At 39.9% G+C, this 15,655-nt stretch overlaps 1 protein-coding gene across 5 annotated transcripts; it reads left to right on the forward strand.

Annotated features, from left to right (window-relative positions):
- The first annotated feature begins 4,671 nt into the window (after positions 1-4,671).
- On the forward strand, positions 4,672-14,044 carry rbm44 (RNA binding motif protein 44). Of its 5 annotated transcripts, none has more exons than XM_084022441.1 (19): positions 4,672-4,816; positions 4,908-5,014; positions 5,882-5,956; positions 6,071-6,137; positions 6,229-6,263; positions 7,152-7,318; positions 7,416-7,603; positions 8,043-8,568; positions 8,644-8,705; positions 8,880-9,029; positions 9,138-9,303; positions 9,412-9,446; positions 9,547-9,625; positions 9,747-9,876; positions 9,963-10,094; positions 10,184-10,251; positions 10,411-10,484; positions 12,711-12,921; positions 13,367-14,044. In XM_084022441.1, the coding sequence occupies exons 1-19, from the start codon at positions 4,734-4,736 to the stop codon at positions 13,658-13,660; spliced, it is 2,649 nt and encodes an 882-aa protein (XP_083878567.1). In that variant the 5' UTR covers positions 4,672-4,733; the 3' UTR covers positions 13,661-14,044. The 5 variants fall into 5 exon arrangements, with proteins under 5 accessions (XP_083878567.1, XP_083878569.1, XP_083878568.1 ...); XM_084022443.1 differs by having other exon boundaries at positions 9,963-10,082; XM_084022442.1 differs by having other exon boundaries at positions 9,966-10,094.
- Positions 14,045-15,655: the final 1,611 nt, after the last annotated feature.

The following is a 15,655-nucleotide window of genomic DNA, read 5'->3' on the forward strand; positions in this document are numbered from 1 at the left end:
AACAGTGGAGATCATGTTAGTTTTCATCACTGCAACACTCTGGGAGAAATCCAAGGATTTTATGTCCCTGTTTATAACACTTCTGAAAACCGTTGGCCCGTTTTTATTGACTGAGCAGTGCTTGAGTGAAAAAAAAATGCATATTATTGTAGAAATTCAAATACCAATATTCACACTTTAGCTGTGAATTCTCAAAGAGACTCCCACAGTCCTCTCGTCAGATTCAGATGGAACAATGCACCACAGCACAACTTCAGTCTTGGACCAAAGTGGTTGACTGTCAAACCGACAAAAGGCTCACTTCCAGTGTGGCTAAAAATGACCCTTCCTATATCCATTCAAGATTAAGCCATGAGCGCCATATAATTATCATGATCCATTTAACGGGAGGAGGTGACGTTTTGGAGCGATCCCCACGTTGCCTCCTCCTTCCCACTTACCGAACTGCCAAAGGCCAACGGACCGCACAATATATACATGCTGGACGAATGATTTAGGGTTTCACACAAGTGAAACCAATAATCTGCGTCATAAAAAAATCTCACACTAAATTTATACACAGGCTATTGCAGAGTGCTTGATACATGGTCCTGGGCTTAGGCTGGGAGAAAAGAGGACCTGCCATGTGTCCTTCAACATACATTATGACCACTAGCTGCATCCAAGTAAATTATTGATCTGAATACAAGACAAGCTCGAGCATTATGTGGTTTCAGCTTTAAATCTTCACACCATAGCAAGCACACACACACACACATAGCTTCCATCTACTGCAGTTTGAAAAGTGAACCACTCTGTTCTGGCTTACTGAGAAATATGGGTCATGCTGCCGGGAAGGAAACAGCACAAATCTTTCACATTATTTGGCCAACACACTGTGTACACACAATGCTAATTACCATGGTGAGACCTTGCTCCAAACACTGTTACATAACTGATAACTCACCCACATGTCAGGATTTATTTTAGATTTGTATTTGTGCATGAACCATGACTGCCCTCTAGTGGATGGGCACCTGTCCTGTTTGACCATGAGTCGTGGATGGTGAGTAGGGCCAAAAAGGCAGGCCCAAAGTGTCTTTGCTTACAAAATGTCACTGAAAGAGACACGTACCAACCAGGAAGTGTGAAAAGTGACTGCAAAGAGGTGCAAAACAGCTGCAAAGAGACTCTGGAAATGGGAAAACAACCACAAGACACAAAACAACTACAAAGAGACTCAGAATGACAAAAGATATAAAAAGCCTACAAGTAGGCTCTAGTGAAAAATTAAATGGCCAAAACAACCGCAGACAAAAAACTACAACAACCAAAACCACAAGTGACACAAAACAACAACAAAGAGACACACCATGACCACAGAGAGAGACAAAACCACAACTAAAAGAGGCCAAGCAAGACGTGTGTCTTTCCTTTATCTTTGCCAACGTGTTTTGGAAAATAATACATTTATTTGGATTTTCAAGAGAGTTTATTTGTCATGAAACTCCAGATTGGTTAACTTAAAAAGAGATTCAACATGACAATTAAGTCTCTCTCTGCAGACACACACTTCTAGTGGCTCATAAGTGATGGTTGACAGAAATTACTTTTGTATGAACCTATGTGTTGTTGTTGTTTTTTTTTAGGAAAAATGGATAGATAGATAATTTCTACTAAATGTAACTGGCACATGTGGACATAAAAACACTGAATCAGCCAAGTAAGTACATCACCGTCAAAGTTTGATGTCACACTTTTGAAGCAGCATGTGTTTGGCTTCTGCAAAACAATACTTAAGCTTCTCCCTACTGATGATATTTGATTTAACACAATCCAGCCAAACATTTGAGGTACATGTCATTTTTGTTAATTTCCTTGTCAACAAAATGGTATGGACTTTGTGACATGTAGAAGATACATTGTTGATTTACAGCAGCCTACAAGCAGCTAAACATTAGCCTATAAGCTACACCACTAAATAGCTTGATTGGCATCTTAACAAAACAAATCACGAAACAGTCAAACATCTACTCACCCTGTAATACTTTCACAATTTGAAATGATACATTGCAAGAGATGGACAAGCTGCTCCCTATTGCAGCTGAATTCTTCACAGGCTTTCTGCCTTTCCTTTTTTCTGTAAATCGTGGGTGTAGTGTGGGAGATGAGGATTGAAGCTGTTTATGTATTATGTGTTTTTCACTCTAAGCTGCAAGTTAAATTTCCACACCAGGACAATAAAGGCGCTGAACTGAATCGAACTGCACAAAATAAAATGCAGCATTGGTACATGAATATGTCCTGGTGGCACCACAATACAGTCACTACATTTAATCCTTTGGAATTAACACATGCTGACGTCAGACTTATATAATTGTCTTCCCCGTGGCTGTTCGGAGAGAACCACAACAGAAACATCCTTGTATGTTGCATTCAATGTTGTCATTCTTTACAATTTATGAAGAACGACAACAAACCTTAAAATATGAAGGTGCAAGGTTTATTGTCATTGTGCAACACAGGGTTGCACAATTGTTATAGGCCTTTGTGCTATACAGAGGGGGAAAACAGTAGGCCTGTGCATTCCTGTAGCAAGAGAGAGAGCTTTAATATTGAATAATGCTATATTTAGTGAACTTCCTCAGCACATAGTTCTGCTTAGTGTGAGCCAGAGTAAACAACAGAGGAGTGGATGGAAATATGCAGGAGAAGAAGTTTAATTTGGAGTAGTTAGTCTGCTTTTGCCTTGTTGTGCATCCTCACCAAACAGCAACAGGTATGATTGTGTGTCGACCTAAATATTCTTCTTTCACACGAATCAACACACGTATGTGGCATTGAGTGTTTGGAAAGACAAAAATAGTAGTCTGAATAAAATGAGGGGGAGAGGTATTTTCTTGTTTGCTTTCTTTCTACAATACTAACAAAGGAGAACCGCCATATTCCACAATATCATTGACATATCAACCTACGATGCCTGTCTTGTATACTACTCATGCAGAATCAATACAATCTCATTGTTGTTTTGTGTGCAGATATTACAAAATATATCTATTTTTTTAATTCTATAAATACACACAGTCACAGCCAAGTATTGGTTTCTGTTCTTGGACGTAGCGCTCACTTAAAAGAATATGACGCAAATGTAACGTGAAAGATGTAAACCTGTACGTCTAATGTTAAGATATAACAAACCGAACAGGCATAAATGGTAACATATTACTGGTTTATGTGGCAAGAGGTTAAAACAGAGTTAATTTCACTATATTTAGTTGACACCGTTTTTTAAAAAGTAGGATGTGCAATGTACTTGCAATGCAATTAATTAAAAATGCACATTTACCAAAGACACTTACTAGAGTAGATAGGCTGCCTACAAATTTAAAACATTTTTTTTCTACATACACCAAATTTCAGAAAAGAGGCCAAACAGAAGTCATACAAGAATTTTGCCTAAATAAAATAAAATAGTGTCACATTTGAGTTTCACCATTTGGTAGGCCTAATGGACAGCTAAACTAGATTGGGTGCTAGATTTCAGCCGGTAACGTTAGGCTAGCACGAAGAGTACTGAGGTGAATTTGTGCATAGGCCTATACGTAAATTTAGCTGAGTAGATATGATGAGATGAAAATTAAGGAAAGTGAGTAAAAAGGTGCGTTTCTGGAGCTAAATATGAAGCCATCCGAATGTTTCCAACCACCATTAAAATCAGAAAGACAAGGCCATGCTGGCATTATTGCTCAGCATAACTGCTACCTGTAGCACAGCAGTGTGGTAGGAAAGGAGGTAGGTTTTTATTTAAAGGTATTTTCCTTTTATGTCTTTCCAAAGCTTTGAGATTAATTACTCAATCTCTTTCCCCCTCTCTCTCACGTCAAACTGGACAAATATATTTATAGGAATACAGAATAATGTTGTGGACTTTAACTGGAAACATCCAGATAACCTTTCGTTTCTTAAAGGTTGTGCCTCCTTCGTTTGCCTATCCCCCTACTTGAGACACGCCTTTGTTCGTGAGCCTTCAAACGCCTCAGCAGCATACAGTAGTTACCAATTAATGTAATGGGCTAACGGTAGCTAACGGTAGCTATAGGTGAAGCGACATTCTCCAGACGGACATCGCAACTGAAACGCGCAAATACAATACGCCATTATATTTGTTTAAAAGACGGTGAAAATGACAAGACAGCGGGTAACGAGTAAAGTGTAGGTTAGAAGACGTTGGCGTTGTCCTTTGTGCTTATTTTGTGTAGCCGCAGATAGCTAACGTCAGCTAAAGTTTCGTCCATTTTTCTGTCGTGTTGGAGTCGCACTAACGTTTCGTTTCGCTTCTGTCGACACACCGCCTGCTTATTTGGCTAATTTTTTTTTTGGACGATATTTGGGAATCCGAACCAATGTCTTATTTTCAGCCCTGGCCTGCCTGGCCATCGTGCATTTGCCTGGCCCGTGAGTATGCGGGCGTGATGCAGCTAAATGCATCACGCCCCCCGTTTTCACAAAGCCAAGTCCACGCAGTTACGTCCCCGAATACGCGGTTATTACATAGCGCCGGTATGTTCAAAGTATTGTAACATAATATGATATAATGGTAATATGTAGTTAGGCCAAAGATGTAAAAGTGAGCGGTTTCTGACTTGCCAGCACCCTGGCCTTTTTGCTACTGCAGGGGACTTTGATTGTAAACCGTGTTTCTGTGTGGGCTGTAGATTCCATTGGATAACGTTATGCAACAGTCTTAGCAATTAATGTGTTCAGTAACACGTTTTAGACGGGCTCTAACTGTGGTTTCTTCGTCAACAGAATACTACAGGATATTGACACTGGAGAGGTATGCAGCTAACTATCTTAGCATCTCTATCTCTTCACATATGCAACTGAATAAGGAATAACCAAGAGCTGTGTTATCCTGCATTTTACAGGTCTGTGTTTGATTTAGTGGAAGCTTACAAATACCTTGCCTTAACCGATGTTAAGCTGCTGGGTTGGTATCTCAGTCTGACTCCTGAGGACAGAAGGATCATACAAGGTATGTTTGTCTATGATTTGCTTCTTTTCTTAGTCATTATATAATTGTAAACCAAATAGATCTGGGATTTGGACTGTAGGTCGGCTACAACAAGACCTTTTGAAGATATCCCCACGGGCTGTGGGTGATTAAGTTACGAGGGGCATGTTTCATTATTTTCTGATCTTTAATAGATCAAACCATTAATCGTTCATTTAACATACATACTAGATTTATACTAGGGAAAAAATAGTCGATTGTTACAATGCCTGTTAATCTGAGACTCTTGTTTCCTTTGTCCGTTTTCTTTTCCTTCCTTTCTTCGTCCGGACAATGAAAAGGGTTATTTATAACATTGCACCTTTAATACTTTCATGCAGCCCAAAGTACTTCATAGAGCAAGATTAAGAGATTAAAACAGCTCAGACAAAATAAAATGAATAAATAAAAAAAAACAGACAAAAGGGAACAATAAATATCATTTTTTGAGACTAAAACTTACAATAATATGTTATAATATATAAAAGTCATAAGAATAAATAGGCTCAAGAGATTGAAATGGTATGAAAACCAATGACTAAGACAAAGGCAATAATTTGCCTTTTGGTTTCTTTTAAAAGTATGCATGGAGATGGAGTCCCTAAGACCCTCAGGCAGACTGGGCCAGTGACTAAATGCTGACTCCCTTTGCGTCTTTGTCCGTATCCTTGGGATGACAAGGAGGCCAGCTTCAGTGGATCTGATGGACCTACGTATCTAAAATCATGGCCATCATGTCAAAAGCTAATTTAAGAAATGTGTCAATTTTGGGTGTAGGTGGCAGCCCATTCTCAGGTTGAAATTTGGAGATTACAATCAGTCGAATTTAATTGTTTTCCTTTATCTTAGATGGTGGAGGGTTTCACCAGTTTCTGCAAAAACATCCTGGTCTGGAGGTTTCTCAGCATCATGTTTATGTGAAGTGTAAGTTGTGGTGAAAATCGGTCTATAATTCCCATCACATAAGTCTGTTATGGTGGTGATATTATCTTACAGCTATGCACAGATTTAATAATGGCAGTTTTTTTTACAATTCAGATTACATTTCAAGTATCATACCTGTCCAGTCAACCGTGACATCAAACAAACCTCCACCTGTCTTACCGTAAATAGAACAAATTGATAAATATTACGTAAAATGATTCAAGGTTTTATCATTTAACAGTGATTTTATTGTTGAACTGTTTTGTTCACAGATCTACAATGTCAGGAGCAACAACGTGCAGATCTGGTAAATTGCAAATATCATACACTGCAAGGGATGCTCTTTTTTATTTTCTCTTTTTGAAACAGCCTGTGGTAGGAAATATCCCAGTGAGTCATCAGCTTGTCAGACTGCTGAGGTCTACTTCACAAAAACCCTTCGAATTACAACACAGCACAAAGAAGCTTTCTCTGGATAGCTGTTAGCTTTCTGCTCTCTTCTTCTTCTTCTTCTTCTTCTTCTTCTTCTTCTTGAGAGCGAGCCTAGTTATCGACAGACTAAATGTGATTCGGGACTTTTACAACTTCAGGCCAGTGGATGAGTCATTGCATTTACTTGGGCCGGGTGATATGGCACAAACAAATCCTCTTTCCTGATAATTTCCGATCTCAATAACGATATCACAATATCATTTTTTTTTATAGTCTGTATGAAATAACCACATGGTAGAGCTTGTTTTTGTATGCTCCTGTGTGAAATAAATGTCAATACAAGTTAAATGTACTGAGTATTTTCTAATTTAATTAGAAGCTTTAGTGCAAAATGAACTTTATATTTCTTTTCTCCTACTATTAACATGCATGAACACAGTATTCTGAGTTTGACCTAATTTTCAGAGAAATTTGAGCTATGTGCTTTTTATATTGATGATGTAAATGAACATCACAATATCTCAGTATATGATTTCGTTGCAATGCAATTCAATGATAAATTAACATATTGAATTATCGCCCAGCCCTATGTACCTGGATGACTAACCTACATGCAGAAATCAAGGAAATACATTTTAGTTTAGGACTAGACTTAAACCTTGTGAGAAACGGTCCCCTAATGTAAAGCAACAAGATTAGTAAAAATAAAAGAGAGAAAACAGAGAAAAGCTTCAACACAGTTCTGTTTGTCTTCTCTTACAAGAACCGCCCAATACAGATATAGAGTTGGAGACGCTTCCAAATCATTTGAGGGAGACTTTAAGCATGCTTGGGTGTAGCAACAGCAGGGATGAATCACAAAAACATCCAACAGCCTTCAACAGGCCAACCCCCCGGGAAGCAAGCTATCAGCAGGCCCACACAATGATGGTATAAACAGGTTCCTGTCTGTATATGAAACAGTTACAGTTTGAGTCTTTAACTGTTTTTTAGGTTGTGCATGCAAAATTCCCTTTTTTGTTTGAAGGCTTCATCCCAGCTGCATGAACAAACACCAATGTGGCAGATGTCTAGCAGCAGCACAGCTGTGTGCAAGGATTCAGCAGCCCCGAAGAGGTGTTCTCTGGACATGGATCAGGGGGGACAGCCTGAGCTCAGGAGCCAGACTTCAAAGACACAAGGCCAGAGTGCTGACTATGAAGTCACTTCGTTACAGTGAGTATTGCATCTAATAGCATGTAGCACACATGTATTTTAATTTCATTTTTTTAGTTATAGATTTATATATACATTTAGTCTAAAACTCCAACCCAGATCAACCAGGTTGTGCTTCACTTCAATCAGGTGTTCCGATTTTGTAAAATGATTTGTTGTTAATTGGGGGCTTAATGTGAATACAATTAGATGTCCCTTATTACATGTATGTAAGTAAACCAGGGTTTTTGTCCACCTCCCAATGAAGATAAGCAATGTTCGTTGGTCTGTAAGTGAAGCAAAGCCGCTAGTCGCATGTTTAGGAAGCATTTGACTAGCTGGTGCTAATTTCAAACCCTGAAGGATTTTTTTATTAAACTGTTTCATGTGTCATGTGTTCCACCTTGTAGTGCGGACAATGCATTTTTATTATTATTAGCAACATTGTTTCATGTTACAGGTCAGAATGTCCATCAATTGAAAAATACTCTCCTGAGTTCTACAGTTTCGACAGTATTCAAATGGACGGTACAGAATACAGTGGCAGAAGCATTCTCCAGCCAGTCAAGCTAGAACAGGCCAGCTCCCCTCTGCTGGAGATTAGCACAAAGGAGGGGTGTCAGGATCACATGGTCTATGGTAATGCATATTTAGGTGACGATAAAACTAGCTTAAGCTTTGGAGATCAGAGTGATAACTTCCATAGCATCATGGAGAACGATGAGAACATACTTGCCTGTCCGAGCAGCAAAGATGTGAGAGCAACTGATGACGGGGTTCACTCAGGTCCAGTTAGCACTGGTAGTGAAGCCCTGGCAGCCAAAAGTGAGCCCTCTAAGTCTGATCAGATGAACACTGCAGAAAAGCACACTTGCACTGAGCTGGCACTGTGCATGTCAGCTGCCACCCAAACTAAGGATCCAGAAATGGCTGACAAGCATGTCATTACTGAAGTCCACATGGTGGATCTGGACTATCTTGCTGAGGTAAGATTGGATCCAAAGAGCAATCATTATAGTAGCTGTTGGAAAACATTACACAACCTCTTTTTAATATTTTAGGAATTTATCAAACTCAGGACGGCTCAAGAGGAACCGAGAGAGCATAAAGAGACAAAGAAAAGGTAATGGGCATCAGATACACACAGCCCTGCGATTTGTAAAACAGATGAAGAGGGGATTTGTGATTTATATTGTATTCATGAAAATAAATCACAAATCACAGTTATTATTATTATTATTATTATTATTATTATTATTAATAATCTTTCAATTGTATGTATGTATATATTTTCCAGTTTGGGTGGTGAATTGAGAAAGCAATGTGACTGTATCCAGCGTGCTCAGAAAGCAGAGCTGTGCCTCCTGGCCCTGCAGTACAGCATGTGTAAACAACACTGCTGGAGACTCTACTATAACTCTGCTGAGGGAGGCCAGCTCATTCCAATGTAAGGGGGCATCAATTCATATTAATCAGATTTTTACCTTTGTCTACCTTTTAGTAATATATTTATCTAGATGGATTTAGGCTGCATAGTATTTGCCTTTCTGTGTAGGCCAGAAAACCCTTCTTCAAACTTTGCAAGTGTTCTACAAAAACTGGAATCTGACTATAATCAGATGAAGGATAAGATCCTTGCAGGGTTTCCTCTGGAGCAACTTAAGCCGTTGTCTGTTGATTCTGAGAAGATATCCACAGGAGCAAGTTACATCCCTGCACAGGTAAGCCTACCAATCCAATATTGTTGAAATGCTTCAATGTTTGTGATTTCATATATTTTAACCACAGCTCTAATAGTAATTGTCTAACTCTCATTTGTCGCTGTTTAGCTTATTAATGATGAGCTGGGTAAAGTTCCATCATGGTATGTTAGCGCATGCATGTGTATCTGAAGTAATTCAATTTCAACAGTTTAGCAGCCTACACTCTCTGGATGCTGAAATGTAATATTTTCTGATCCCAAGGAGCTCCCAGGAGCCACAGAAATGTAGTACATCAGATGAAGAAAAAGGATGTTCTTGTGTTAAAAACAACAGCTGCCAGGTAGGCTTACACACTGAGACGTCTAAGAAGAGTAAAATATAACCAAACACCCAGCACGGTGTTGCTTTTTGCATTTATTCATTATCCATTTGAACAGCTTTGGTGCTATTTTTTCCCCCAGCACGGTCACAGAAAGGAAACGGAAAAACAGATAAAGATGGACAACACCAAAGCAAAGAGAGCTGCCATACGTATCCCCCAGAATAGAGATGCTATCCATAATGCATGCAAGACAGATGCAAAGCAGACAAGTAAGCAAAAGCATCCCTCTCACATTTTAAATAATAACCTGGCAAGTAGTTGATTAAATCAAATATGTGTCATTCTGTGTGGACAGCAGCTGCATGCCAAGGGCTCGGCATATGCGAGGCGTGGTATGATGCTGAAGAAGTCCTGGATCCTGCAGGACCTGCAGTAGCTGCTGAGACGGGACAAGACCCAGCAGTGATTGCTAAAGGTAAGACCAATGGTAAGTGGTCAGCAAGGGGAGCCAAAGCATTGCATGTAGATAATTCATTTTGGTTCAAGTCCTTAGTGGTGAATTTGTTTTAACTACAGATTTTGCCAGCGAGGAGGTGAAGAGCTCATTAGTCTGTGTTTCCAATCTTCCCAGTAATGTCACAGAGGTGAGTTTGTACATTTCTGCTGCTGAGCACTCAAACATTACCATCTCATAGCAGTACACATGAGAATAGTCTGATTTTGTAACGTGAATGCATTGTTTTGAACCATTATAGCCAGCAGAGGGCAGTACAGACTTGAACTAAAACTTTTGTCATTGCCAGAGTGATGTGATGTTGTGGTTTGAGAAATACCAGGCCTCTGAAGTCAGCATCTCTGCATTAAAGGAGGATATGAGGTGAGCGACTGTTTTGCTACGTGAGAATATTTATTGCAGCGCATGTTGGTGATATTACTATGTTCATGTATTAGATTCATGTGTTGCACTCACAAATGTTCATGTAAATGTGTTAGTGAAACTATGTTCAAACCAGTTTAATAAGGAGGGACCTTATACACAGATTGTGACAACGGCACCACTGCACTCTGAAACTCATTATTTCCACTGGCTTGTATGACGCCATGACAGCATTTGGTGGTCGAGCAAAGTGTTGGCGCAACTTGTCAAACATGCCATGATGTGCACTGAACACAGCGGCAAGCGCAGCGCAATCTGTGTCCTTTGTGAAAGGCGCTTGAAGTTGATCTGAAACGGCATTTCAAGAGTATCTAGCTTCCGTACCGTGACGTTCTTCTGAGTGACACAGGATTGACAGGTGGGACATATTGGGAGAAATTAGATTAGAATGTATGGTGCGGAGTCTAAATTACAGATTGATTGATGTGGGATCGTCATGATATAATTGGTTCGTACTAGCTGATGTGAGCATGCGTCATATTTTGTTTTCCAGAAAGAAAAAAATATTTCGGATTTCGGATTGATTAATTTTTTGGACATATATTGTTGTACAATCCTAGAGGGAACATGATTTTCAGGCAAAGGAAGGTACGAACTACGTTAAAATCCTTTTCCTTATCGGTCACAGGTGTTAGACAATGGAATGTGTTAGAAGAAGAAGTAAAAAAAATCAGCAACACTAAGTGTCTTCAAGAAAAAGTATGTAAATTCAACCGTTGACCGGTACAGATTATTGCATGAGAGTTGAAAAAGGTCTGAGGCACGAATCAGCAGACATGGTGTTGTGTTGGGATGGGAGCATAACTAATGAACATTCTGTACCCAAACAATAAGTTGAACCTGAGAAGCTTGTATGGTACGATGTCAGTTGTACGTAGCAGGGAGTACAGCTCTCTGTACCACCTACTGCTGTAACATGTTATGTCAAATGTCACAAGTAAAAGAAAATGTTATGTCAAATGTAAAATGCTAAAGATAAGATAATATTATGATGACGATTTTATCCTGTGGGTAATGGGGGCGGGACTAGATAAGCCTTGGCTAATCCCGCTTTCCCTTTCGGCCATTTGTATTGTATTATTTGAACAAAGTGTGATGATGATGATGATTTAACTGACATGCCCGAAATAAATAAATAAATAAATAGAATATGACCTGGGATGTGACCTAAAAGGGTTAAAATGGCATTTATATAAGCCTTAGCTTTAAGCCAAACACTGGATCAGACAGGTGAACTAACATTTACCACTAGATGTCACACTTGACTCAGCATCAGCACTTGAGTGAAACAATAGCCCCTTTTACACTGCCTTTTCGTCGCTCCTTTTTTCCGCCCCATCGTCGTTGTAAAGGCTACCGAGACGGAATGAAACGAGGCGAGCCGGCCTCTTTGTAAACGGAGACACCGTTGCGGCGCTGCGCCACAAAGCAATGTTCTTTATAAACTGTGCGATCGCAGCATATTTTTGTCTCTCCTTTCCGTGATTACGGCTGAATCTTCTGTGTAAAAAGGCCTGTAGACTGAAAGAGCCCAATGAGTGAGTGCAGCGTTCCAGTCCACGTGGTGGTGGTAAGGCACCTCTAAGCTGGTTTGCTGTTATTTGATTTTTGGCTCACCTCTTCTGTCAACTTTAAATCTAAGATGTTGCCATATTGGCACAGTTTTTTAATTTTCTGAGAGCAACTCTGCCATGTCTCGTAAACCCAATAAACACAAGAAAGCTCAAGTAATCAAACCAGCTCCCATCTCTAGGGAAATTTTAGCTTAATTTTGCCGCCTCGGCTCACAGCCTGTCAGACAGTCGTGGCTCTGTTTAGTGTGTTTATAAACATAAGGTTATGTTAATCACATATTTCTTCTTACTAATGCAATATGAGTTGGATTTAGTGCAGTGATGCTGTTTGCAAAAGTTGCTGATGTAGGCTACATTTTAACTTGGCAGATCGTGTCATGATGACAAATGCTGGTTGGCATGAAATCTAACTGGTGTAAGCGTGTGCACCGGAATATTAAATCAATCCAACTGTAACGTAAGGTTTTGTTAGTCTTTATTCATCAGCATCAAACTCTTCATGCAGCAAGTTCTAATGTCAAATGCAATTTGCTTCCCAAATCAACAAATTGTGAGTGAAACAAATGCTTGTCTTGCTGGCTACGTTCTCTAGAGTTGCCATAGTGATGATAAATGGACCCCTATCTGCCGAGGCTGCAGTGAGAGAGCTGCATGGCTGCTCCATGCAAGGCCATACCTTACATGTGGAGCCCATCAACAGAACCATTGGTGGGAGCCAGGCCTCAGCCTCCATCAGAGGACCAGAGTCTTCACAGGATGCCAAACCCCAGACTTCCAAGACTGACTCCAGCACTGAAAGAAAGGTTAGTTTATGAGGAGGGGAAATATAATGATAGTCTTCATGTAAGGAAACTGGTGGACATAAGTAGAAAATGTTTGGAAGAAGCGTAAAACAATCTGGCATCTTGGATTATGGCCCTTCAGATTGTCTTCTGTACATGCTGTATTATGAGTAGTAGCGAAAAATCATTTGAAGTCTGCGTTTGGAGCTGTCAAACAAATACATCTGCTTTCAGTCTGTCCCGAAATGCAGGACATTTTTTTGGTAAAAATGTTACCGGCCATGTGTGGGGAAATTTTTTTTAATGAATCTCCAATTTTCAAGACAAAATGCTAAATGTTCTCTGATTTCAGCTTCTCAAATGTGGTGATTGTCTGCTTTCTTGTGTTCAACGTGAAAGTGAACTCTGAATTTAAACAGTTCTGTTTTTTTATGCTCTTGGATTGATACCATTCTGTCCTCTCTAGCTGATAAGTCAGCCACTGCTTAGCTCCAGCATCAAGAACAGGAAGGTGGTCTGCATCTCCCCCACAGCAAAGGGAACCTGTGTGCCCCAACACTTTGGCACCATGGGCAGCTTCGATACCCTGATGGCAGAGCTGACACAGCGCCACCCGGATGTTGGAAGGCAGAGGATTGTGGATGCTCTGATGGAGCTGAAGGCTCAGCACCGGGGCGTCCTCAGCGGCCTGCCCCTCAGGGTCATCGGGGAGATGACATCCGAGCTTCTGACCAGGCCAGCATGTTCCTCAAATGTGTGAGGAAACAGCGCTCAGTGCTTCAAACTTGTTGTTGTTGCCAGTTATATTGTTGAATAGCATCACAATCCCTCGACTTTTACTTTACAATTCAAATATTTCAAAGAAGGGGAGAGAAAATTATTCTGTAAGTTATTAGATTGAACCGTTATAATCTTCCATAGTGTGTGATCTCTCCAAGTAGCATCAGATTGTTTGTGCAGGTTTTTTGGTTCTTAAAAAGTTGGTACATTGACAGTTTTGAGGGCTTCATTAACTGCCTCATTTATCAGTTATTCAGCAGTTGTTTCAGTTTAAGAGAAAATGGTTTATAAAGATTTCTAAAACGTAAAGTTGCATTCACTTATGCAGCAACTTTGTTTATTTTCTATATCCCGTTTGAATAAAAAGGACACTCATTGAAATATGTTCCTATCTTCAGCGTTGTTGTGCTCTATGTGAGTCCTCTGTTTATTTCAATGGTTTCTTTGACTGATAGAACGGGGTATGTTACGATAGAGGCCTAAACTGCTGCTGAGGCAGGAAGGGAGTCTGACAGAATAGAAACGTTATTGATGCTGCATGAAAGGTTTTGGATTGTGGGAGTTTCTGGAAATTAAGTACATGGACTGTTGAGAGAGGCCCTCTCAGATCTTAGATTGACAATGTTGGTGTTTTACAGAATAGGATGAGGAGTAGAGTAGAACATCTTGTTTTCAGTCCAGGACATGGGGGTAGGACAAGACACTCCAGCCACCAGGAGGAGACAAAGGGAGCTATGATGCAACTGAGGCCCAATCCCAATGTCCTCCACACTGAGGGACTTTGAGGTGCACACCCATGATGTCCATGATTGTTTAGGGCTGTCCCACTGTCCAATCATCAGTGTTTGAGGGCTCTCTCACAGACATTTTGAGCTCTTTATATACACTTTCCGTATGTCTGCATTCCTGCAGACTTTGCCACAAGTCATAGTGTTGTTACGTTAAACAGAGGGTTACCGGGGGAAGTGCTGAAGAATAAAATAAAAGGTCAATGGTTAAGCCTGGCATATTAAATTTACATGGAGACATTAACATTAAGTATTTAAGATTCAACATAAAAGAAGTTCAGTTAAAGGAATGCAAGCAGATGCTATATTACACATCTGGTTTATTCATCAACAAGTTATTTTAATTGAGCTCATTTTGGACAAAACAAGTACATGGATATTTGGACAATTACCTCACCTCTGGTAAGGCAAGAGCCTGCATGATGTTCATATCAGGCCGTTAAAAAACGACAAATAAAAATCCACAGCTGTAGAGAACATGTCAAAATAACTTGAAGCGTCATAGCAAAGTACTGTCCAATTCATATTTAATACCATGTCAAGACCTTGCAGCCTCACACACTGAACCATTTATACCAGATGACATTAGTTCAGTCCAAAAGTTGAGGTCTTAAAGTCGAGCTGAAACAGCATTAACAGAGGATCTAGCTTCCATACCGTGAGGCTATTTATGAGAATTTGATTTGACTAGCTCACGACCTAAATCAAAAACATGATATCAAAATGAAAAGTCTAATAATGGCACTTAAACATAGGCTACTGGTATCACTTAGGTGATAGGTTTTAGGTTTTGTGAAAAACACTGTGGTAGTATTTTCCACTACTCAAGGTGCTTTTCACTAAATTCAGTCATTCACAGTCAAGTTTTTGCACTCAAGTCACGAGTCCTAAAAAGTTGTGCTATTATAATAGAGTAAAGGCCTTTAGAGTTGGTTGATTCAGGAAATTAAGGGATTTTTTTTTTTTTTGTGGAGCGGACGACCTTTATGTTCATGCCGTTTTGATGTTCAAAATGTTGTATGGTCCATCCCCTTTTCTCATGAACCCACTTCTACGTACCCCCAGTTCACTTCGAGACAGTGTATCGGATGTGTTGGTAGATAAAGTGAAGAGCCGTATCGTCTTCCTGGGCACACTTTTGCTCAACGAAAAGGCTCAAGTCAAAGTGAATCGTAGTTGCAAGTCTT

Source organism: Eutrigla gurnardus, assembly GCF_963514095.1.
Source record: "Eutrigla gurnardus genome assembly, chromosome: 12".
NCBI lineage: Eukaryota > Metazoa > Chordata > Actinopteri > Perciformes > Triglidae > Eutrigla > Eutrigla gurnardus.